At 35.4% G+C, this 27115-nt stretch overlaps 1 protein-coding gene across 1 annotated transcript in view; it reads left to right on the top strand.

Moving 5' to 3' along the window:
* GALNT13 (polypeptide N-acetylgalactosaminyltransferase 13) overlaps nt 1-27115 on the top strand; it is a 223947-nt gene that overhangs the window by 178194 nt on the left and 18638 nt on the right. Inside the window, exons 8-9 of the mRNA XM_007466908.1 lie at nt 1478-1576; nt 24989-25123. Of these exons, the coding sequence (XP_007466970.1) occupies nt 1478-1576; nt 24989-25123 (234 nt within the window). The remainder of the gene's footprint in view (nt 1-1477; nt 1577-24988; nt 25124-27115) is intronic.

Below are 27115 nucleotides of genomic sequence, written 5' to 3'. Positions count from 1 at the left end.
GTTCCCAGTAAATGGAAACATCATCTACCTATTTGCTCAGGCCAAAACCTTGTAATGCTTCTTGATGCCTTTTTTTTCTCTCCTAGCTCATTTCCAATTCAATTGCAAGTCCTACTGGCTCTACCTTAAAAACATCCTAAATTTGACCTCCCCACCTCCCCTGTTATACTATTATTCGAAGTAACCATCATCTCTTGCTGGCATGACTCAATAGTCTCCTTATTTGTTTCTCTGTTTCCACTCTTGCCTCCCTCTAATCATTGGAACAGGGCTTGACCACACTGCTCAGTTCTGCCCAACCCCTTACCAAGTGTGAATTCTACTCCCCACTAATTTCAATTGCTGATTGGGGTTTACTGCAAATGACAATACTTTTCCTAACTCTGGGAACCATTACCTGACCACAGGGTTCTCTACCATACAAAAAAGTTGAATTGTATAAACCTACTCCAGCCTCTATAGAAGTTCCTAATCATATTCATTTGCCAGTAGGGAGAAACATGTACCTAAAGCGTAGATAACTATTATAAATAAATATATCCAAGTAATGTGTGAGTGAACAGTAATATGTGTCCAAATAAGAGTCAGAGGGAAGAACTTTTCAGAAGCAGAGTGGACAAGTACAAAACATACTACTTGGAGGTAAGACTAAGGAAAAAATTCTAAAATACTGATCTACTAAAAAGGTTTTTCTTTTTTACATCCACTTGTGCTTGATTTAGTAATCTGGGCATCTTTAAACTCAATAAATGGCTTTTGTAATTGCATCTGGCACAAATATGTATTAATGTTATGTTAATTATGGGACTAATGCAGTGTCTGAGTGTAAACCATGAATCTTATGTTTACAGTTGGCAATTTAATCTTGGTTTTGAAGAATTTTCATGTGAAATCACCATTTAGCCTTGTAATAGTCTTTCTTAGGGTCAGCTGCTTTCCACTAAGTTTGGCACTGGGAATGAAAAAAGATGTGTATATTTTAGCTAAAGAAATAAACAGTGTAATTAATCTTTATAAATGTACAGAATGGAGCATCTAGTAATGAAGCAACTAAAAATACATAAATTTGAATATTTGACCAATTTGTTTCTATTCCTTTCTCTATAGGACATCACGAATACACTATAGTTATCTGAGTGGAATTTGGAAACTGTCGTAATTTTAAAAGGATTTTGGGAAGAATTCCTAATTTATAATATGTAGAGGTTTTCTTCTTTTCTGATACTATGCTATAAACAAAGAGTGCCTCTGGATTGGATGCTAATGACAACGCTCATGCTATTCAAGTTTACTTGAATGAGAGTTTAGAATCTTATACAGATCTCAGACTGGACATAGAAAAATAAAAATAAATATTTAAAGCAATGTGTTCTCCTTGGAGAAATTTCCTTACAAACTCATATTATTTTGTTACCAATTTGCAATTTGAAAATATCAGAAAGACCTTCTGACTTACATTTTTGTGTGTTTCCTTTAGATAAGAAATGTTGAAACAAATCAATGTTTAGACAACATGGGCCGCAAGGAAAATGAAAAAGTGGGTATATTCAACTGTCATGGTATGGGAGGAAATCAGGTAAACTTTCCCTTTTTTATCAGCTTCATATTTGGGGGGAAAAATGTTGTGTAAACTATTCAGGTAGACTATGCCTTAGTTTAGTAAATTAATGGGCATTCTAATCAAGAATTAATTTGCCTATGTTATTATCCCAAGTATTGTAAGAAAGCACTGAAGAATTTAATAAAAAGAGCAACACCTTCAATGAGCGTATGGTGAATGAGGCCAGATGTTTGAGACTCATCTCATATTACCATGTATGAGAAAACGAGGACTACATTTTATTCTGTTGTTAACTGAATCATATAATCACTCAACAACTATGATGTTTTCCCGATGGTGATTATCCTAAATTTCTTTTTCAAATGTTTACATATGTCATATTTTCTGTGACTTTTGGTGGTTTGATAAAATTTTAAAGTGCATACATAGATAAACACATTTGTTACAACTTTGCTTTGGCTATCTGAAGACGCCCTTTGGACCAGGTAAAAATGTAGTCTTTAAACAAGATTTATACTTGACTGAAATTCTAGGACACCTCTTTCTGTGCGACAGTCCAATTAATTATCAGAAACTTATACTATGACAAGGATTCTTGTGCTCTCTGTAAGCACTGGAAAGTGGCATGGCAAGGTGGGCCACGTGGAGGCTACTTGGCTGTGAGTCTTGCCGCCATGGCTACTTTCAGAGGCCGAATTTGGAGTTCGTGGGAACTTATAACAAAGCACAGTTAGAGTTAACTGCTCCTCTGTACACAGGTTGTCTAAAAGGGTCAAGATGAAGCACAGGAGTGAGTTGTTTAATGCTTTAGAGTGAACTGAGGAAGCAAAAATTATTCTGATCAGCACAACATGATGGTTATATCTGTAATGCAGCTGAATGTATCAAGAATTCATAGAGAGATCTTAGGGATCAAGATGGCAGAGGACCTAGAGTCTGTCATACAGAGTGAAGTAAGTCAGAAAGAAAAAGAAAAATACCGTATGCTAACACATATATATGGAATTTAAGAAAAAAAAAATGTCATGAAGAACCTAGTGGTAAGACAGGAATAAAGACACAGACCTACTGGAGAACAGACTTGAGGATATGGGGAGGGGGAAGGGTGAGCTGTGACAGGGCGAGAGAGAGGCATGGACACATATACACTAACAAACGTAAGGTAGATAGCCGGTGGGAAGCAGCCGCATGGCACGGGGATATCGGCTCGGTGCTTTGTGACCGCCTGGAGGGGTGGGATAGGGAGGGTGGGAGGGAGGGAGATGCAAGAGGGAAGAGATATGGGAACATATGTATATGTATAACTGATTCACTTTGTTATAAAGCAGAAACTAACACACACACACACACACACACAAAAAGACGGCAGAGGAGTAGGACGTGGAACTCACCTACTCCCACCGATACATCAAAAATACATCTATAAGTGGAACGATTTGCACAGAACATCTACTGAACACTGGCAAAAGACCTCAGATTTCTGAAACGGCAAGAAAACCTCCCCATAACTGGATAGGACAAAAGAAAAAAGGGGAAAAAATATAGAAAGGAACTGGGATGGGAACTGCACCCCGGGAAGGGAACTACGAGGGAGGAAATTTTCCTGCACCCCACAAAGCCCGCCCTACGGTGAGGAGATCAGCCAGGATGGAGGAGAAGCTTCGGAGCCTCGGAGAGCGCAGCGACCCGTCTGAGGAAGGCAAGATGGAGGGTGACCGGCACAGGTGGCCACCTCCACCCTGTGCTCCCCAGCCCGAGACACTTTTCCACCACTATGGGCAGGGGCTGGGTGCTGAAGCTCAGGCTTCAGAGGTCAGATCCAGGTAGAGGACTGGCTGGGATTGGCTGTGCAGAGACAGCCTGAAGAGGCTAGGGTGTGGCAACCAAGGGTGTACTCAGAAGAAGCTTGGACACACCAGAGAGACAAGGTGCCATTGTTGGGGAAACGTGCAAGGAGAGGGGTAGGACCGCCATAGGAGCTTCTTTCCCTGCACGCACTCTTAGGCAACAGGACACGACCTACATGAGCTCCGGTGGTGGGCGTGAGCCACCACTGCCACTAGGAGACCCACAAGTAGGTGCCAATCGCTGCCCCTGGTGTCCCAGGAGTGCGCAGACTGCCACTGCTTTTGGGAGACCCAGGAGTGGGCACTGTTCACTGCCCCTGCCATCTGGGGAGCACGCACGAGCAGCGAGCAGTCGCCAATCACTGCCCCCGCTGCCCCGGTAGTGTGCGGGATGCCACTACCGTTGCAAGACCCAGAAGCAGATACAAGGATTCTTCAATATCCACAAACCAGTGTGATACACCACATCAACAAGAATTAAAACCACATGATCATCTCGATAGATGCAGAAAAAGCTTTTGACAAAATTCAACACCCATTTATGATAAAAACTCTTCAGAAACTCAGCACAGAGGAAACCTACCTCAACATAATAAAGGCCATATATGACAAACTGACAGCTAACATTATTCTCAACTGTGAAAAGCTGAAAGCATTTCCCCTAAGATCAGGAACAAGACAAGGATGTCCACTCTTGCCACTTTTATTCAACAGAGTTTTGGAAGATGCTCAACATCACTAATTATTAGAGAAATGCAATTAGAGGGTGTGGAGAAAAGGGAACTCTCCTACACTGTCGGTGGGGATGTAAATTGATACAACCACTATGGAGAACAGTATGGAGGTTTCTTTAAAAACTAAAAATAGAACTACCATATGTCCAGCAATCCCACTCCTGGGCATATATCCAGAGAAAACCGTAATTCGAAAAGATACATGCACCCCAATCTTCATTGCAGCACTATTTACAATAGCCCAAACATGGAAGCAACCTGAATGTTCATGGACAGAGGAATGGAAAAAGAAGATGTGGTACATATATACAATGCAATGTTACTCAGCCATAAAAAAGAATGAAATAATGCCATTTGCAGCAACATGGATGGACCTAGAGAGCACTATACTAAGCAAAGTAAGTCAGACAGAGAAAGACAAATATCATATGATATCACTTATGTGAGGAATCTAAAAAATGACACAAAGGAACTTACTTACAAAACAAAAACAGTCTCACAGACTTCAAAAACAAACTTATGGTTACCAAATGGGGAATGTGGGGCAGAGGAATAAATTAGGAGTTTCTGATTGACATATACACACTACTACATATAAAATAATCAACAAGGACCTACTGTATAGCACAGGGTACTCTACTCAATATTCTGTAGTAACCTATATGGGAAAAGAATCTGAAAAAGAATGGATGTATATATGTGTATAAATGAATCACTTTGCTGTACACCTGAAACTAACACAACGTTGTAACTCAACTATACTCTAATATAAAATTTAAAGTAAAGAAAAAAAAGGATCCATAAAAAGCCAGAAGGAAATGGCCCTGCTGAATTTTGGCACCATACTTCAAATCAGACTTTTGTATGATTCAATGGAGAACACCAAAATGAAGTTTCTCCCTAAAACCAAACAAACAAACAAACAACTTAATTATTAAAATGTTAATTAGTGCTACACAGTTTGAATTTAAGCAAGAAAATACTTGAGTCAAACTTTCTAAATTGCAGCATGGGAAAACGACCATATGAAAGAAGATGACGGAAACAACCACATAGGCAGAACAATGACAGCATTCAAAAATGGTCCAGCTTACTATACTGATTCACGAGTGTGAGAGGCTTCTACTACCAAAACCCAATGCAGTCCTGATGAATTCAGCCTCAAATGGCAAAAGCTGTCAAAGGACTAAATATATAGGGGTTTAATTTTTTCACATAATAAGAAATCTGAAAGTAGTCAATTGTTGATAATTTGTTCCAGTCCTCAATAAGTCCACCAAGAAAGCAGAAGCTTTCTATCTTTCCATTCTTCTGAAAGTTAACTTTTATCATCAGCTGATCACAGGAGGGCTGCTGAAACTCGAGACATCATGTCCACATTCAAAGCAGGAAGAAGTGGGGGTAGAAAAGAGTTGAAATAGCCATGTCTGTCCTTTTATTCGGCAAAGCAAATGCCTTCCTAAAGGCTCAACACATCTCGATGTATGTCTCTTTGGCCAGAAATGTGTTACTTGGACACCTCATGGCACAAAACCACTAAATACTTCACCTCACACTCATCACAGCTTCTCCTCACAGTTTATTTACCATGGGTATTGGGTGGACATTTAGAACTGTCTCCCATAATGTTTCAACAGCTTATGAAAAAATCCAGCTCATCACCTGCACAGTGATTACCTGCAGAATTCAAAAAGGGAAACACTATTTATGAAATCACTCTGATTCTAATACAGATGAAAATGAGGGAGGAAGATCCTTCAGGTGAATTATCCTCATGGAATCATTAAGGTGCCAAGGTTACTGTTAAAAAGGATAACCAGTCATATACTTAAATTTGTCTAAATGACATGGAACACCTAGATCATAAATGTTTAAAATTACATTATTCATTTACATGAATAATAACCAGAAATAAACTATCCTACTCTACTGTAAACTTCCTGTTGGCTGGGGCTATGTCTTACTCCTCTCTTCCTCCCCAGCACATGGCACTTAGAATATGACAGGCACTTAATAAATACTAGTCAAGTAAATAGATGAAAGAATTCATGGTCAGAATAATGTATTTATACCTTAGTACTATGTAGACATTGCCAAAAATGCTATTGTCATAGAAACCAAAAGTATAGACAGACACCAATCTCAGGGATTCATAAATAAAGGGAACAAATAAACAGTAAGTAAAAAAACCCATACCTACATATTTTCTAATGTCTCTATGTTATCTACTTAATAAGATAAAATTAAAACCAATAATTTTTCAACTTCTTACCCTAAACAGGGCATATTTTAATGGACAAACTATAATTTATTTCATCAATCCTGTACTGTTTAACACACAATGTTATTTATGACTTTTTATTGTTATACCCCAGGCTCATCAATACCCTTGTAGCTAAAATCTGGTGAGCTTCCATCCATATTTACTTCTTTAGAAAGAATGTCTACAAGTAAGTTTGCTAGATCAAAGATTATGCAACATTTCAAGGTTTTTAATATATAGTGACAAATTGTCCTCTTTAATGTTTCACCAATTTAATAGGACAAAGAGCTAAGATAGGAAGAGGCACTATGATATACATTTAACATGCATTATCCTCTTTGGTTTTTACAACAATCAATGAAGTACATGGTGTTATTATCCTGATTTTACTCATGAGTTTAATGGAAACCCTGAGATTAATAATGTGATTGAGGTGGTAAAGCCAGTTTGAACCTAAATCTACCTGACTCCACACCAGTTTTATATTCACTGCATCTGTATCGATTCCCAGCCACACTCCCCCAGGACTGTGATCACAGTGGCCAACCCTAACTGGATACTGTATTTTTCTTGTTTCTCATCTTAGCCAATTTAGTATGGAAGAAACATTTTATCTTACTTTAAATCATATTTCTAACATTATCAATGCACATAAGCATTTTTAAAGTTAGCATTAGTACTTTATGAATTTCAGTCTGGTTTTTGCTTATGTTTTCACTGGAGTTTGAGGTGGTTCTTATTCTCTTCACCACTTATAAAAATACTTTATTAAGATTATTATCTTCTGTCATACACATTACAGATATTTTTCTGACTTGACATTTTGTTCACATTGTGTTTTCACATACAGACTTTTAAACAGTTTATCCCAATGTTTGTCTTTATGTTTTCTCTTTTTGATGTCAAAATACCATTCTTTTCTAATGAGGTGCTTTTACATGACATTTAACATCATCTTAAAGGAGCCAATAGTAAATAGGTCTTAGCCTCAATGGGCATATACTAGATCTACTCAAATACTGACACTAATTTTTATTTAAAATTTTACTTAAAATATATATAAATTTATATAAGTGGGTCAAATTAGATTAATATACTAGTTATAAAATAAACATTTTTCTTTGATAAAATGTAAATATATCATATATATAATATATAATGTATCAATATAAAATTTTTTTAAAACCAATGGTATTTCCCTTTGAACTGCAATATATCTTTAATCAAAAATAGGGAGAAAAGCAGCCTTTGTACATATTGTACTTATTCCTTCTAAAGGCCAAAAATATAAAGTGATGGAAAAACACTCACATTTTAGCAAATGCAGTTATAATGTTTCTCTTTCTCCCTGTAGCCATTCATTTGGAGAGAGCTAGAAAGCACATGGAAACATTCCATGTAATTTATTGCAGTAAATGATTCACAGCCATTTTTCAAGGTAGCAAGCCTTTAGGGAAGCTTATGCTAGCCATTTATTAAAACCCCATTGTCTGTCAAGATAAAGAAGAGATCATTAGGTATTATCTATACTTTCATACAAATGTCTCCTCTTCCTCTAAAATGTGATCATTTATACTTAAGAAAAATCTAACCTTATGACAGGTACATTACAAATTTTGAAAGTAAACAAATACCTTCTCTCCTCATTACAGACCCTCTCCTAGAGAAAATTATTTTAATAATACATTCTAATATACTCATAGATTGTAATGGATATATTCATTCAAGAGATATGTATTCATTTTAAAGTTTACCTTTTTATACGTAAAGTTTACATCTTATAATTACTTATAAGCCATTTCTACACTAGTTTGGTCCCCTTTTAATAACTTGCACACTGGAATTAAAATTCACCAGGGATTTCACAAAGTAAAATCCCACAATGGCCTGTGAGGGGAAAAAAAGAACATTTACCATTCAGTAAATGTTTAAATGAGTTGGATACATGAGAGCTAGAAGAGAGCAGTTATTATAACCTCTATAGAAATAGGGATTATTCCAAGAGCCTTTCAGTCTCATTAATGCTTGGCTGGGAGAGCTTCTCTTGACTTTGGTTGGCTTATGCTCCTACCAGGAGACTAAAATATACTGAGGATGGAATGGTAAATTGTCTCAATCACTCATCCAACAAAACCTGGTTATGCTAGCCTATAATAGATACTCTAGATGAGGTTAGTACATGATGTTAGTAAGAGAAAATATCTAAAGACATACATTTCACATTGACCTGGTTTTTCAGGGGGTCATGTGGTATCTGTTCATCAAGTCCATCAATACAAGAAGTTAGTTCCCTTCCAAGTAAGTCTCAGCAGGGCCTGCTATCATGGGATCAGTCTGGTATCAAAAAAACCTTTGGGATACACATACAAGTCAGTGAACCCATTATTTCTATGCTACTCTGTTTATTCTTGATTCTTCAATCTTTGTATTCATCTATCTTTTACATTTTCTTCTTTTATCTCTTATCACACACCCTGCCCTTCTCAAACTAGGCACTAAGCCTTGTGGATTCTTTCTACATGTCCTTTTTCCCTATTCCTTCTTTTCTTTTATTAATAATTCTACTTTCCAAATCTTGGCCTTGACTGCTTCATATCTGAGTTACCACAATAGTTTCAATATAGTTTCACCAGAGCTCCAGCCTGTCTTTACTCCACCCTCATTCAATTATGAAAACTCCTTTAAAAATACCATTCCCAACTGGAAAAACAAAAAACTTTAGAGCCCCCAGTTATTACAAGATAAAATTAACATTCTTTACTAGTCAAAGCTCTACAGTCTGACTCCTTCTTACCCTTGTAATTTTATCTCCTGTTGCTCACCCATACAAACTCTCAACTCTATCAACTCCATTGAGTATAGCCAGAACAAGACATTTTAAAAATTGTTACTGCAATCCATTTAAAAAAAAATCATATCCTTGCCTTTTCTTTTACCCACCTGATATCACCTTTCTCCACTTTTCTAACTACATAAATTCTAGTTTATGTAATTCCATAGTTTACATTGTTCTAGTTCCACTTCAAAATTCACCGTCCTCCATATAATAATTTTTTTCTGATTTTCAATATACATTGATACTTCCTTTTTCTGAACTCACAATACTTTAATTTTCCGCATTTGTTTTCTACTTACTCATATACCATATCTCCATGTTTCTCTTTTAACTCTCATATTTTCATTCAATTGTGTTTATTCAACTCATTTGCAAAAACAAACTGTAAACTTTTCTTGAAGCAAGTATTAGTTAATTTCCTTTTCTTAATCCTTCTACAGTAATAAGTGCTTACTGAAAGAAGGAATGGGTAAACAAATTCATATAAAATCTTCAAAATTACTCAAGAACCTGCTGTTAACACAGAAATAGCTTCAAACTTTTGGGGAAACCACATAAAGGAAAATCTTCCTGGAAGATGAAACTGTTCCTATGAAAATGCCTAGATTTGAGGCTGTAATAGGCTGAAAAATGACCCCCAAACGTATCCACATCCTAAGCCTTGGTACCTGTGAATGTTACCTTATATGGCAAAAAGAACAGTGCAGATGTGATTAAGGATCATGATATAGGATCATGGATTATCTGGTTGGCACTAAAAGCAACCACATGTATCCTTATAAGAGGAAAGCAGAGGGAGATGTGACACACACAGAGACAAGGAGAAGGAAATGAGACCACAGAGGCAGAGATAGGAGTGATGTGGCCACAAGCATAGGAAATATAGTCTGTTGCCAGAAGCTAGAAGAGGCAAGGTACAGCATCTCCCCTAGAGACTCCAGAGGGAACACTGCCTTGCTGGTTCCTTGATTTCAACCTAGTGAAACTGACTTCAAATTTCTGGCCTCCATAACTGTGAGAGAATAAATCTCCATTGTTTTAAGTCATCAAACGTGCGATAATTTGTTTCAGCAGCCACAGGAAACTACTGTAGGTCCTCACAAAGAAAACTCCAGGAAGTCTCTAGCTCAGTGTTCTTAAGCAATCCACCCCTTCGGAGGTTTAAGATATAAGATACGAAACCTTCCTCAAAGTTAAAAACATATATTACTTTATCTTGCTACTTCAAGAAATCAAGTAGTAGCTACAAAGAATGGCTCTAAATTATACTGGTCCTACAGAATATTTTAATTATAGAAAATTTGGTTTTGGATATTCCATTTTAACTTGAGTTTTTGTATTCTATTTTAGTGCAATTGTAGTAGTAAATAAAATTGTCAATACCTCTAAATCCTATATTAATGAAAATTTTAAAGTATAAAATAACTAAAAGTGAATCCATAAATATTAAATGATGACGGCCTTTTCCATTAATAGTTAATAACTTCTGCACAGAAGTTTTAAAATTGTTTTTTCAAATCTTAATTCAAGAACTGAGTAAACAATCAACAGGTAACACTTTCTTAATTCAAACAAATTATATTATCTTTTGTATTAAAGAAACATGTATTAAGCTTGGAGTTGATTAAAACTTGCAGGAACTTAAACTAATGATCTTATTCTGCCTAGATTTGCCTGGCCAGAGTGTTTCCTGGCATAGAAATAAATGGCAAATCTGTTGTGTTCAATCCTTTTCTTTCCCCTTGTAGGAGTTACTCAGAGATTGTGAGATTGTTTTCTTAATACTTCCAAAAACTGAGCACTAGTATTGTCTATTTCTTAGGTCTATCTTTTCTTCTAAGTGTTATACAGTCCAATTTTATGTATTTCTGCTTAATGACAGTTAACATCTATCACATTTGACACTTTTTTTAAAAGCAATGGAAAAATTGGCAATGCAAGTCCACCTAGAAACCACTTTTACTATTTTACTGTAAAGTGTTTAAAATTAATACCTGAAATCCTACATTCATTTAAATAAGCCACAACTTTGGCTCCAAGCTTTCTAGCTCTAAGTACAACACTGGTTATATGACTTATTGGGTCAATCATATAAAAACAAACCAGCTTCAAAAAGGTTCAATTATTTCTGGTGTTGAGATAATAAAAATGTCTACCCTGATTCCTGATAAGGAGAGAATTATATGGAAAAGGAAAGGCACTGGACTAAACTTGGAGGGGACAACAGTCTCTACGAGGGCATCTAAGGAAATGATGATGATATCAAAGTATGTGCACATAGTGGACAAAAGAGATACTTATTCTATTGATTAATCAATTAAAGTGTATCATCATATCAGCCCATCTCTAAAAAGCTTAAAATTAAATTTCTATAAAGGTTAAATATTAAAATACTTTAAGATCTTTGGGAAAATTCACATAAATTTGTATTCATTTTATTAATGGAATTTCCAGAATATTTTGGAATAACCCCTTTGAAAAGTGAAATATCATACACTTTCACAAAGCAGAAACTTTCATACTACTGTATTTTTACAAAATACACACACACAGGCATGTACTTCTCTTACTGCACACCATCAATAGAACTTTTCTTACTGACAAGGGTAGACTGTTAACCGAAAAACTTACTAAAAGAAAAATGTTTTGCTACTAGCAGTTTTGCTACTAGCTCCCTCAGCTCACCAGTTTATCTCTTCTGAAGTTTCTATTACTTAGAGATGGACTATAAGCTTTCTGCTAACTTCCTCATGATAGGTTTATCTCCACTGAACAATTCAGTCCCAGGAGAACCTTTCTCCTCTGTATTTTTTTCAATCTTCTGAACCTCATTCCTTTCTCTATTTTATCTTCAAATGCTTTCATCCTGTCTTAATGCATAATTCTTAACACTCTGGTCTTAATCATTACCCTGAGCTGCTTGCTTGTTCAAGTCATCTTCCTACCAACATTTTAGTATATTTAATATTAAAAAATTTAATGGATTGAAATGCATGAATCTACTATATATGAAGAATATTAAGGTCCTTTGAAATGATCCCCTCTTCTCCCTTAGAGTGTGTGTGCCTAAATTTTACTGAGGACATAAATAATTATTTAATATTACCATTTGAAGCACTCTGTAATAGCTAAAATAATAACTTGGCTTACTCTAGAAGAAAAAGCCACTTTATTAGTTTCTAAGTAAGGTAAATAATGTCTATAGTTTCTAAATAAACAGTGTTGGCTACCCCAGTTTTATATTCACCAGAAGCCAAGCAGAGCCCATACTCATGATTATATGCTTTGCTATACCTAAGATTTTCTTCATCTTACTGTATTCCCAATTCTATCCTAGTTAATAAATTCTTACAGTATTGGAATAAAGTAACAAGTAAGGGTATACCTAGGGTTTTTTTCCCTTCCAAATATGAAAACTTGTTTTTTGGGGAAAGAAAACACATGAAGCCTAGATAACAAAAAACTAGACAAGAAATTTATGTTCAAATATTTGACTAACCAATGCAAGGAAGAGAAACAAAGTTTAGAAAAAGGAAAAAAAGTCTAAGAAATCTGCAAGCCAAATAAAATATCAGGTATAATATTTTATAGCACCAAGATTTTTAAGGCATTCTTTGCTTAAAACTCACCAATTTTTAAAAGATGTCATCATATACAAGATTTTATTGAGGATAACCCAAAATGAGGAGACTAATCAAATGCAAGCTTATACACTTTACATGGCTGAAAACAAAATGTTTTAAATATTTCATTTGTTCCCAAATAACTATATATCCCACATATATTTTGCCTTGTTGTTAGAAATCCTGATATAACAATAGTGACAAGATAGCAACAAAATATCTTCCATATTTTAATGACCCTAATTACATATTCTTTGTATCAAACAAAAAAATTATACCTAAGATATCATGGAATTGTCATCATTTTTCTGTATCAACTATGAAGAACAAATCTTTCTAATTTTTATTAGGTTTTTCTCCTCGTTAACAATCTAGCCTCATCTTTACAAACTACTGTTTTTATTTATATGGAAGTAAGCCAATATTTCTCCTTTGCACGAAACAATTTTTTTCTGTATTTTTCTAGAATTAATTGCATCCTACACTAAATTAAAGCATATATCAGCAGTATGAGTTGGTTTAGTTATTAATTAAGTTCTTTATGGGTATATTATGAATGCTTCTTCCCAAAAGCCTATGGCAGTGATGGGGGTGGAAATTATATTGAACACTACTCCTATAGTAAACATTTTAAGTATGTATATATTAAGTATGTATATATAATTCGAGTCTCACAATAACCCTGAGAGGAAGGTATCATAATTAGGTTATATACTTCATATACCCTACTACACTACACCATACTTGACCTGAGTCAGCTTTGGTGAAAAGTTAACATCAGAGGACCTGAGTGTCAAAATCCCTCTGTGACTCATCGTCTGCTTGGACTGCTAGAACACAATACCATAGACTGGGTGGATTAAACAACAGACATTTATTTTGTCACAGTTCTTGAGGCTGGAAGTCTTAGATGAGGGTGCCAACATGGTGATGTTCTGGGGAGGGCCCTCTTTCTGGCTTGCACACAGCCACCTTCTTGCTGTTTCTTCACATGACAGAGAGCAAACAAGCTCTGATCTCTTCTTCTGCTTATAAAGGCACTAATCCCATCAGAGGGCCCCACCCTCATGACCTCATCTGAACCTAATTACTTCCCAAATACACCACCTCCAAATACCATCACACTGGGAATTATAGCTCAACATATGAACTGGGGTGGTGGGGTGACATCCAGTCCATAGCACAGGTGTTATGAAGTCCCTTGTCCTTTCTGGCCCTCAATTTCTAATCTGTAAATTGATATGGTTGAAATAGACATTCTCAGTTAATATTCTTTATCTCTATTGCTAGATAGGCAAGAGATAAGTCCAGATGATTTGTGAAACCTGCAGTCCAGTGACAGGGACACAAATTTAGAAAGCTTGAATTTAGGGGAAAAAAATTTAGAAAACAAATGTTTTTAGAAGATAGAACAATGTGAAAATTTTGAGCAACCTGCCAGTCACAAAAAAGTAATGACTTAAAGAAAAAAGAACCTATTAATCAGTAATTCATTGAACACCATATATATATATACCCAGCAATATATGGGCACCAAGAGGAAATATACACTTAAAACTCAAACTTCTTTTTGTGTATAAGGAAGTAGGGAAGATGTTGTTTGTTACATGACATAGAGTCCTTTCCATGAGTAACCCTAAGAGAATTTCATGCTGCACTGAGTATTGGAAGAGTTGTTTGCCTCCCCAGAAGCAGGTTTTTCTTTTCTTTTTTACTCCAAATACATGATTCACCCAGAGACAATAATTTTATAATATTAATTATAAAATTAATAATATTCTATGGACAAGTATTTATACTGGCATCATACTTGGATTCTTTTTATTACCATTTTTGTAAATGGGCACACAATCCCTACCCTCAATCTCAATGGGAATACAAAACAATTATTCTTGAAACAAAGAATATTTGTACTATTATACAGAAGGCATTCAGAAAAAAGGTCTGATAAGGACAGGAGTGGGTCTAAAATGCTTCACAAAGCTGTCAGGGAGCACAGAGAATGGAGTGTGTGCAAGGACAGCGAGGACACTAGCGTAAATGGAGTGGAAGGCCTGGACTAGGGAGAGTGGAAAATTAAGTTTTATAAGTAGTGGAGCTAAGATTTTAATAGAATGTAAATGTCAAGCAAGGAAATTTTTACTTGAGGGGACAAAAGGAGCAAAATCTTTCAGAGTGCAAAGGTTGCCAAAGGATAGCTTGTAACCTATTTCTAATACAACCTTATAAAAATACTTGCACATGCACTTTTGTTATTAAAAATGGCATGGTGAATGTGGTCAAAATGAAAAGGGCTTTTTATTCATGTTATTTAGTACACAAGTATAATTTCACCACAAGCAGGGACAGACTACAGAACTTTTTGTCAGTTCATTTATTCTGTCATCAAAGGACTTGATCCAATACTGAGCAAGAAGCTACATGTGGTATGTACAGAAATGATACCTTTCCATTAAAGGAAAAAAGGCTTCATTGGGTTACCATGGAAACAGCCTACTGTCCATTCCAATTTCTAGTTAAGAATCTTAGTCTTCTAATGAAAACCTACCAGATAGATATACTTCTACTCCATCTCTCTAGCTGCTAACTTTCTAAACAGATTTTGCAGTGTTCTTTTTATTTAAAAGAAGTAAAATGTGCTTATTTGGCTGGGATATGCAGAAATTGTTTAAGAGGGACTTCCCCCCACCCCCACTCGCCCCCAGCAAGAAAACAGCAGCTAGCAAATTCAGAGGTGCACTGTATGGTCCCTGTAACACCAAAGAATGATCAAAGTGGTCTCCCTAGGTCACGGTGGCCAGTGTTCAATCCACATCTTACACACTGATGAGACCAAGTGCTATTTCTAGGTGGTGGAAATCATTACGTTACAATGTGCTCACTAAAGAGAACTTTTCTTCCTTCAGTGGCCCAAACAAGTGGCCCATGAGCTAGATTTATTTTTTACTATGAGAATCTTAATGTGTTACATATAAATCTGATATAAAGACATGGCCCCCAGTTTTAGACTGACGTTTTTAGGACATGTTAATATTGATCTCTGAGATCTCCTATACAGAAGAATTCCAAATAATTTATGTAGACAAGTCCCCCTCCAGAAGATGGAATTTATCTCTCCTCCCGCTTGTGTGTGGGCTGTGCTTACTGACTTGCTTTCTAAGAGTAGAATATGGAAGGCTGTGGTGGTGACTTTGCAGCGGAGAAACATGGCAAATGCTGCCTTGGGTGAGTGATCAAGGTTCTACACTGTGAGTCATGTTAATACCATGCACCCTTGATAAAATGTGAGGAGAATGGCACTTCACTTTTGTGATCTTCCCCCCAAAAATCCATAACCCCAATCTAACCATGAGGTGAACATTAGACAAACCCAAACTGAGGTACACTCCACAAAATACCTACCTAGTGCTCCTCAAAACTGTCAGTCATCAAAAAGAGTAAAGTCTGAGCATCTATCAGAGTTGGCTAAGGAGATATGATGACTACATGTAATGTGGTATCCTGGATGGGATCCTGGAAAAATGAACATAGGACCATATGGGAAATTTAAGGAAAAACCTGTGAAATCTGAATAAAGTTTAGAGTTTAATTTTTAAAATATCCCAGAAGCAAAATGTTAACTGTGAAAAGAGCATGGGATTTGGGGCCTGACAAGACCACAGATCAAAGACAGGGTTTCCCTCTTGCAAACTGAGTGACCTGGAATTTACCTAACCATTTTGAACGTCACATTGCTTATTTGAAAAAAAGAAATTATAATACTAACCCTGAAAAGTTACTGAAGAAATGTATAATTTATGATACATGCTATATCATATTTAATATACTAATATTTAAAATGACTACTATCTTGCCAAACACATGGCAGCTTATCCCAAAATGTTGGCTTTCTCTCCTTCCACCTGCTTCCAGCCCAACATCCAAAAGGCCAGAATCTCTGTCCCTTTGCCTGCTGGTTTTCTCTGCCAGAGGCTGCTTTGCCTACCTTGTCACACCTGGGGAATTAATCAACTCTACTCCCTGGAAGCACACCTCAAGCAAAAGCTGAGGTCAAGTGGTATAATTATCCCAGGTCCTTCACCCTTCCAGGGAACTGAATCTGAGGCTTGTTCCACCTGGTCGCCAGTTTCCCAACAGGATAAGGCTCCAGTTATCTACAGTGTAACTAATTTGTAATATACCCTTTATTGGCTGCTTTGCCTTCCCTGCACTCCTACTGGTCTTTTTTGGGATCATCTACATATTAAAAACTACTTGCACTTGAATCCTTGTTCAATGTCAGCTTCTGAAGGAAGCCAAACTAAATTGATCTTAATTGGCAGCAATGATGAATGACATAAGTAGGATTTCTTTAAGCTTGAAACCATCTAGAAAAGTTCAGTTATTATTCGATTCAGTGCCAATGTTGTGCTAATAATATGGAGGTGAATTTTTAAAATTATGTCTAATTTAAACTAAAGGGTAGTTTATTTACCTTTACAGATAAGATGCAGTTACAACAGATACACAATAAGAGTTTCTTTGTGCTATCTTAAGGACATTATAATTTGCCTTGAGACTTTTTAATATATTTAATATAATTTTTCTCTAATTATATGCAACATACCAGTTTTAGGAAGTGTCTAATAATACAATGTATGTGGAAAAGTTTTGAAATAATATAAAATACCAGTAAAAATACATTCAGAAATGATATCACAAAGTCTTTTATCATTAATTTGTGGCTAATAAAACAAACACTAAAATGGATGTATAGTCTATATATATACATATATATATGTCATGTGAATAATATATATTATTACTGCTATGTTTATTTTACATTCACAGGCATAAATGAGTAAGAACCTCAAAGACCAGATATCAACTAATGATATAGTCATAAAGGGAAAGTATGTATAAAATTGCCCCTGACTGAAGGAGAATATCCCATCCAGGAATTTACTTTACTTCCCTTGCAATTTATATGTGTGAAGGCCAGTTCTTCAGATAAAAAATATTTAAGGAATAATTCAGTGGGGAAAACATAGGAAAGAATATCATCAAGAGAAAGCTAATTTGTTACAGAAAATCAATACAATGAGAACATCAAGAACAGAGTTCAAGCAGGTTGGAATAGTGGAGGACACTCTTACAGAAATGTTGGCACTTGCTTGGATGTCTGCTATCAAAGTTTCATGAATGGCCTATATGGTTTAGATAAAGCCTGAAAACATTTAACATTCTCAAAAGTATCAATGAATAAGTAGATGGATGAATCACTGAATGAATAGATAAATGATAGAGACAGCATGGGAGAAGATGTTCTACATGGTGAGAATAATTTAGTTTTTGCATGCATCTCCTTTAACCGGATGGTCACTGTATTACTTTCCTATCGTTGCATAACAAATTACTACCAATTAAGTGGCTTAAAACAACACAAAATTATTAACTCACAGTGCTATAGGTCAGAAATTCAGGCACAACGTGGCTGCGTTCTCTGCTCAGGGTCTCACAGGACTGAAATGAAGGTGTTGGTCAGAGCTGTGATCTTACTGGAGGCTCCAAGATTCCTGGTTATTGGCAGATTCCAGTTCCTTGAAGTTGGAGGACTGAGGGCCCATCTTTCTCAGTCTGCAAAGACACAGTCTTATGTAACATAATGTAATCATGAAGTAACTTTCCTGTCATGGTCACAGTCTCACCAACATTCAAAGGCAGGGTGTTAAATAGGGCATGTACACCAGGGGACAAGAATCTTGAGGCCATCTGAGAATTCTACCACAGTCACATAAAAAACAGTATCTGCCATTCAAGTATTATCTCTTGAGGTATCTTTTGGAAGGAATTCCTAGTAGGCTTATATCTGCAATTTATATTCTTCAATATTACAACAGCAGAAAATGAGTAAATATTTGGAAAATACTTGAGTATAGATTCCTGAATTGCAGACTTCCTTTAAAACGCTTCAAGGCAGAGTAAGTCATTAAACATACATAAACTTTAACACCAGTAGTATTTAAAATGGGAGGATTTGGGCTTCCCTGATGGCGCAGTGGTTGAGAGTCCGCCTGCTGATGCAGGGGACACGGGTTCAAGCCCCGGTCCGGGAAGATCTCACATGCCGCGGAGAGGCTGGGCCCGTGAGCCATGGCTGCTGAGCCTGTGCGTCTGGAGCCTGTGCTCCGCAACGGGAGAGGCCACTACAGTGAGAGGCCCGCGTAACACAGAAAAAAAAAGAAAAGGGAGGATTTAACAATGAAGAAGAAAATAGAAACAACAGTCACATTTTATTATATTAGTGCATCCTGCTTATTTTATTACCTATTCTCTTGCTCTGTTTTCCACAAAGTGTACTAAAGAACTCCAAAGAGAAACTGCTTTCATTGAAATTCAGCAAGTAATTACTGGACACATACTCTTCTCCTAGAATTGTTTCCAAAGGTATTCAAAATATATCTCTAGCATTATTACTGAGGCAGCGAGGTTTAAAAAATAAAACAAAAAGATGAGACAAACTGTAATCAAATGTAGATTATATGCCTGGATTTTGCACATATAATTACTGATACTGAGATGTCACTTGGGCTAAGTACTGTGTTTAGAGTTTAGATGAATTACCTCATTCAACCTCTGAAATAGCCCAGGAAACAGGAGGCATCTTTATCCCTTTTCCCAGATAAGGAAGGTAAGATTTGGTCAAAGTCTCACAGTAATTCTTTCTGAAGAGTGTGGAGGAAGGTCTTAAACCCAGGTCATGTCATTTTCCAAAGCCCATTGTGTTCTGCTCCAAAGATATGCACAGATGATATCATACCTACAATAAAGTGCAGATAAGCTATCAGGGTAAGAGTAGTTACAAAAACGCTACATGAAGAAAGTGACGAATGTACTAAGACTTTAAGGAGGTGGTCTTTTCCTGGGCAAAGTGGAATGGATAGTCCTAATGATATGATCAGCACATACCAGGTCAGGGATGGAAGAATGAGGTGACTTGCTGAGCACAAACAGGGAACTACCAGAGTGTTACATACAGTTATATTGAAGTGAAAGGGGAAAGAGTTAAGCCTTCAGAGGTGATATTGAGGACAGACTGGGAACACTGAACTTGAGATACACACTCACATCCTGTTTTTAACAAGTCTTCTGGAGCATTAAAACTGTAAAAGACCATAGATACCATGTAGGCATGTAAGATAAGAGTACACAGCTAGAAGCTACCTACATCTCCTTACCCTCTTCTATATAAACCACTGGGCTAACAGGCTATAAACAGAATCTGAAATCAATTAAGAGAAAAATCTTTTATCTGAGAGAAAAAGTCTCTTTGCTTGGCATCTCCATTGATGAATTCAATTCCATCTATTCATTCTCCATGCTAATATCAGGATGGTGTGACATATAGTAAGAGAGAACATGTTAAAAAATAAATCACTGCTAAATGTTGAATTTTTATTGCTAAACAATTTGCTTTGTTACTTCAATACAAATGTTCCTGGGCTATTTTTACAGAATGAGGGAAAAACTATTATGATGTTTACTTTCTTACACTTTGTCCTTCTGGATGGTTGTTAACAGATTTCTCAAACTGACTGTATTTCAAATACCTAAAGGGATTCCCAGAGGGCCCAAAGCTCCAAAATGGGTATGTAAAGGGCAGTATGGTCAAGTGAAGGAACAGTGACAATGAGCCTGGGGTCCAGAGAGACCTCTTTCGCTAAGACGCTCTGGCAAATTGGGTGAACCCTGTAGCTTTACTGACCTCAGTTTCTTCATCTAGAAAGTGAAGCAGCTGGCATAGAGTAACATATAGAGTCTCTTCAAACTGTGAACTTTTATAGTAAATATTGTCCTGAGGAGCTCAACAGGAAAAGTATTTTATAAATTCAGAACTAAATCTAGGGAAATCACAACCTGTATAATTAACAAAGCTGAATCAAATACACACGTGAGCCTTTTAAATACACACATATTTTTTGGCAAAATATTTCTTTATCTAAGGATAAAAGAAGGAAGGAAACCTTATGTTGAGACAGAGCCAGCAGAGGGCGTTTAGTCCCCAAGCCTCTTGCTGAAGGAGGCGTGGTCCAGGTCCCAGTAACATAGAACAGTGTCCTTGGTTTGCAACTTGGGCTGCTCTACAAGGTTTTGTGAATGACTGCTATGCTGCTCGCAATTATTCAAAGGGGTAAAGATATAAGAGTATTTTTAAAGAATTAGCTATACATTAGGATTTAAACAAGATACAATTTTTAAAACAATGTATTGACACATTCTTTCATTGTGCGAAGTACTAATTTACTGCAGAATATTTTAGATAATTCTCACACAGTCTTTAAAGAATGTTTAAATGCTGTTTCAATTTTAGATATTTGAAGAATCATAAAATACCTTTGGACACACTTCCCAAAAAGAAAAGTCCAGAACAAACTGTATGCATGTGTGATATAATGAAAAAGTTTACCTTCTCTGAAAAAATACTAAGATTAAAAAGAATTGAGACTGGGCTTGGCTATCATCTTTCATATGTTGGGAGTTATTCCTAGACTCATTTGAGTGTATCAGTTCAGAGACAGAAATCAATCTAACCTCAATAAAGTATATGTAAAAGTAAATCATCTAGTCATAGTAAAGAACGACTTTACAAAGATATATTTAAATGGAAAAATGATTATGAAAATGATTGCTCTGATGCTTCTGGAAAGTATTAACTGGATGGTACAATTTTAGGCCCAGATATTGAGATACAATAGATTTTAAAAATTTGCAGTGACATTTGGAAAACTAATCCCATTACTTTTAAAGGCTTCAACCAGCATTAGGAATAAAAGGAAGTGTATTCGTTTCCTCAAACTGCTAAAACAAACCATCACAAACTGGATGGCTTAAAACAAAAGAAATTTATTGACTCACAATTCTCGAGGCTGGATGTCTGAAATCAAGGTGCCAGAAAGGGCATATTCTTTCTGAAACCTGTAAGGGAGAATCATTCTTTGCTGCTTCTGGTGTTTGCCAGCAATCGCCATGACTTGTAGATGCATCAGTTAATTTTTTTTCAATTGCAAAGTCCAAAGAAAGATAATTTCATATATAGGGTCAGAGAGTATTCTACGGATATCTTTCTTAAATGTGATGTAAACTACATATCTATTAATTGACCCAAAAATGAATCAAAATTAGAAATTGAGGAACAAGGAATGCTTTGTGGACTTCTTTCTAGAACTTTCAATAGTTAAAGTTTCCAAACTATCATTAGAGACCTGAGGAGAATTGATGCTCAGGCCATGATTATACTCATTATGCAAAATTAATGGTGAATATGGATGCTTTGGTGTCTCCATTTACATTGCCATCTGTATACAACTAAAATAAAGCAATTTCAAAGTGGAAAATTATCCTTCACATTGAAATAATCCTATAATGGGTAAAAGAAATTTCTCTAGAAACTACCCTCTCTCACATCAAGGTTTACTACCAGATTCATTTATTTAATTAAATATGCTTGTAATTGTATTAAAAAAATACTAACCATGTTTGGGAAGGATACAAATACTTATCTTAGATGGGTGTTTCCTTTATTCTTCTTTTGGTTACTCTTTTTCCATGAAAAGTATATACATTGAAAAGTATAAAAAGTATACACATATACATGATACTTCAAACATAGGAAAACTTTTTCTGAATTCAATACATGAAATCTATAATACAGTTTATATTGTTTAAATAAAAGAACTTTATACACTTCCCAAGTTTTTATATTAAGTAAAATGTATAACCTTTGTGAAAATTTTCCTTTTAAGATGTTGGCTTAAGAGGGTACTTGGGTTCCATCACTGACTTTGCATCTCCCTCTTACCACTACTTGTGATCTTCCTAGTCTTCCTAGAAGCCCTGAGTAGCAGTGCTACAGAGGCAACCATTTCAAGACTAACTTAGCTTACAGGCTAGGACTCAGAGTGTGTAAGTGATTTGTAGAGCTGACTTCCTCAGATTTCATCAGGTTGCTTTGGGAAATGAAAAGACCTTGAGATGACCTTCCTCATCATACTCCCTCTGGACATTGCAAAGAAAAAATAAATACCCACGGAATACTGAAGCATGCTTATCATAACTAACAGAAGAAAACAACTTTTATAATTATGTACTTAATAACCCTTACAAAACTTTAATAATCAACATTATAAATAAATTATTCACACTAGGAACAAAATAATAGAGATTATTATAGGATCAGTTTGAATTAGCTAACAATGAGTCTACTATCTACCTTGACATTTCTTGGATATTTTCAGAAGAATTATAGTCAAGCCCAGCCAAAACCACATGAGGAAGGTAAACATAGAGCCTGCCTTTAAGGAGATCTCTAAAGATAATTCTACAACCTTCAGAAACCCACTGACAATATTTAATAAAGTTTATGTGATATACTTATGTTATAGAAAGGAAACTGATGAAAAACATCATTGTCTCTAGACTTAGGGAATTGGTCATATGGTGGTGGCAACAAGGACTGCCCTTTACGGAGCTCCATAAAGTTTACAAACTTTATTTTATTGAAACTGTTGTGTAAGTTTTATAAGGCAAATATAGTTCAGAAAATACAATGTCACCAAATATTAAGAATTTAATAATTTAGTTAACATCCTCTAACACCATACAGAAAAATAAACTCAAAATGGATTAAAGACCTAAATGTGAAACTGCATACTCTAAAACTCCTAGAGGAAACATAGGCAGAACACATAAATTGCAGCAATACCTTTTTGGATCCATCTCCTAGAGTAATCGAAATAAAAACAAAAATAAACAAATGGGATCTAATTAAACTTTAAAGCTTTTGTACAGCAAAGGAAGTCATAAACAAAAAGACAACCTACAGAATGGGAGAAAATATTTGCATACGATGCAACCTACAAGAGATCAATCTCTAAAGTATACAAACAGCTCAATATCAAAAAAAGAAACAACCCAATCAAAAAATAGGCACACCTAAACAGACATTTCTCCAAAGACGACATACAGATGGCCAAAAGGCACATGAAAAGATGTACAACATCGCCAATTATAAGACAAATGCAAATCAAAACTACAATGAGGTATCACTTCACGCCAGTCAGAATGACCATCACCAAAAACTCTACAAACGATAAATGCTAGAGAGGGTGTAGAGAAAAAGGAACCATCCTACACTGTTAGTGAGAATGTAAATTGGTATAGCCACTATGGAAAACAGTATGAAGTTCCTTAAAAAGCTAAAAATAGAACTTCCATATGATCCACAATCCCACTCCTAGGCATATATCCAGAGAAAACTGTAACTCGAAAAGATACATGCACTCTAATCTTCACTGCAGCACTATTTACAATTGCCAAGATATGGAAGCATCCTAAATGTCCATTGACAGAGGAATAGATAAAGAAGATGTGGTATATAAATACAGTGGAATTTTATTCAGCCATAAAAAAGAATGAAATAATGCCTTTGCAGCAACATGGATGGACCTAGAGATTAACATACTAAGTGAAATAAGTCAAAGAAAGACAAATATCATATGATATTGCTTATATGTGGAATCTAAAAAATGATACAAATGAACTTACTTACAAAACAGTAACAGACTCACAGGCATAGAAAACAAACTTGTAGTTACCAAAGGGGAAAGGGGTAGGGATGCAAAGGTATAAATCGGGAGTTTGGGATTAACATATACACACTGCTATGTATGAAATAGATAACCAACACAGATCTACTGTATAGCCCAGGGAATAATACTCAATATTTTGGAATAACTTATAAGGGGAAAGAATCTGAAAAAGAATACATATACATCACTTTGCTCTACACCTGAAACTAAACATTGTAAATCAACTATTACTTCAATTTAAAAAAGGAAAAAAAAGTTAGAATTACAAAAATAATAATTTAGTTTGTTAAACTGAGTTCACAAAAAGCACGACACTGTACATATTTTGTAGTTGAAGGACGCAGAGAGATGAACTAGCTTTCTCAAGATCACACAGCAGAGATCATTTGAAAACACAAGTTTATCTGATACGAAAGCTTCCACAGACAAATCTGCTATACTGCAACTTTTTTTTTTAAAGAAGATATTATTTTATTGGCTGACTCTTATATTTTCAGGTATTTTCTTATACTGCTGACAAAGAAATCAGAACCGATGACTTGTGCTTGGATGTGTCTAGACTCAACGGACCTGTAATCATGTTAAAATGCCACCACATGAGAGGAAATCAGTTATGGGAGTATGATGCTGAGGTATAGTATTTTCTTAATTTATTTCTTATTTAATGCTTAGACTCAGTTATGTATTTCAAATAAATTTAAATCCTAAGGTATTTTTTCTCTGCATTGAAAGAATTGTATTTTCAAGCATGCATGCTCATAGCTGAAAACATTAGGATGGTATATCATATAAATAGGTTTTTGCCAAACTAGTCCATTAGTATAAAATATACATAAGGAAAATAAAGTCATTTTTATGTGCTTAAACTCTGTTATCACCATGTACATGTTCAACATAAATTAGGTAATGGGCAGGCCATGCCTATCTGAGAGGTGTGTGTGTCCTGTATGAAAATGTGCATACAGGACAGTATCACTAATATTCTCATATTTTCAAATTTTAAATTTTACATGGTTGTAATCTGTGATATTTATGCTTCTCAACTTAAAAGGAAAAAAGAAAATAGCCACAAGAATTAGCATGATTTAGTGTTCTTTACATTAGTAAATACTTTGCAGAATTCAATGAATTAATTAGATACATAATCAGCTAAGGAGTATCTTCACAATATAGCACATTTTTCTAATAGAAGAGAGGGATAGAAAACAATGAAATTACTGTTGGGAATTTATAGCCAGGCAGTGTGTAAAAACCAGATTGACCATCAGATGGAGCTAATAAAAAAAGAAATATTTTCCTCTGCATAAGGAAGGTGCATTGAAACAGCTGCATTTTTTTCAGTTCTCTTTGCTTAGCAAAATGAATTGGTCATCTTTGCTACATTTTCCACATCATTAAATGGTCGGTGACTTATTCAAAGATAAGTAAACTTTATTCTTACAAGATAAATAATACAATAGAGATAAAAGAATTTCACAGATGCAGATGCAAGCCTATAATACTCTGCAAGAGTAACATTTTAAAAACCAACCTTCAGAGTGGTTGGTATTACTGATAGTTTAACAAGATCTTTTTAAACACTTTTTGAATGTCAATTTAATTTGCAAGATGTAGTTTCTTAAGTGGAATATCAAGAAAACACTGAATTCTAATGTGATCTGAAACTAGTTATGTAGGGTTAAAATTGGGCCCTAATATTTATACAAAATTACCAAGCTCCTTAGACAACAAATATTTTTCTTCTGGGACATTATTAAAGACAAACACCCTGAATCCTTCCTATATTGCACCAGTGTGTTCTATTCAGACTCTTGCCTTCCTAATATGTTGTTCATCTTCTCTGTCTAACCACCAAGTTTTCTCTTCAACTGTTATCATCCATCACCATCCTTTAGGTTAAGACTGGGGATGGATGCTGTTTCCTCCAATAATATGTGTGGGTAATCCTGGACCCTGAGCTCCCTACCTCTTCAATGAGGAAAAGTACAGATAAATGTACAAATAAAGGAGAAACAATGCAAGTTTTAAAATAAAAACTTTTGTTGTTGTTGCTGTTGTTGCTCTTTAGTTTTCACTAGGAAACAAGGACTTTACTGGGCTTGTGCTAAAAAACAAAGAAATCTAGCATATATTAAAAGGAAAGGGAAATGTGTATACATATTTTTTATAAGATGAAGCAGAATCTCAGAATACCACATCTAGTCTTTAAATTTTTCTATAATTTTTGAGTGACAATGGCTTCTATAGTCATAATTCAAATTCCCGCATATCTGAAATAACTATTTTCGGTAATTCTGTATATTTGTTTATATTTTTATCAGCCAGTAGCAAGATTATTGAATATTAGGGGGTTTTGAAAGAAAAGTGGAAAAAAATAGCTAACTTCAGCTAAGATACAGTTTTTTGTAAATTTACTATTTTGGATAACTAGTAGTTATTCTGTTGCAGTATTTTAGAGCACTGTTATGTTCTGTGGCATGTAAACATTTTTTCTAAAACACACACGATAAAGCTTATGTCATAAACGTTGAGAAATGTTTAAGTTTAAATAAATAACCCAATCATCTTAATAATTATATAAGTTTAATTTACTCTCCTATATGTTTAGGTTTTCAGAATTAAAT

Source organism: Lipotes vexillifer, unplaced genomic scaffold, assembly GCF_000442215.2.
Source record: "Lipotes vexillifer unplaced genomic scaffold, Lipotes_vexillifer_v1.1 scaffold1440, whole genome shotgun sequence".
Taxonomy (NCBI): Eukaryota; Metazoa; Chordata; class Mammalia; order Artiodactyla; family Lipotidae; genus Lipotes; species Lipotes vexillifer.
Note: the sequence above shows the minus strand (reverse complement) of the source record. Positions and strands in the feature narration are given on the sequence as shown.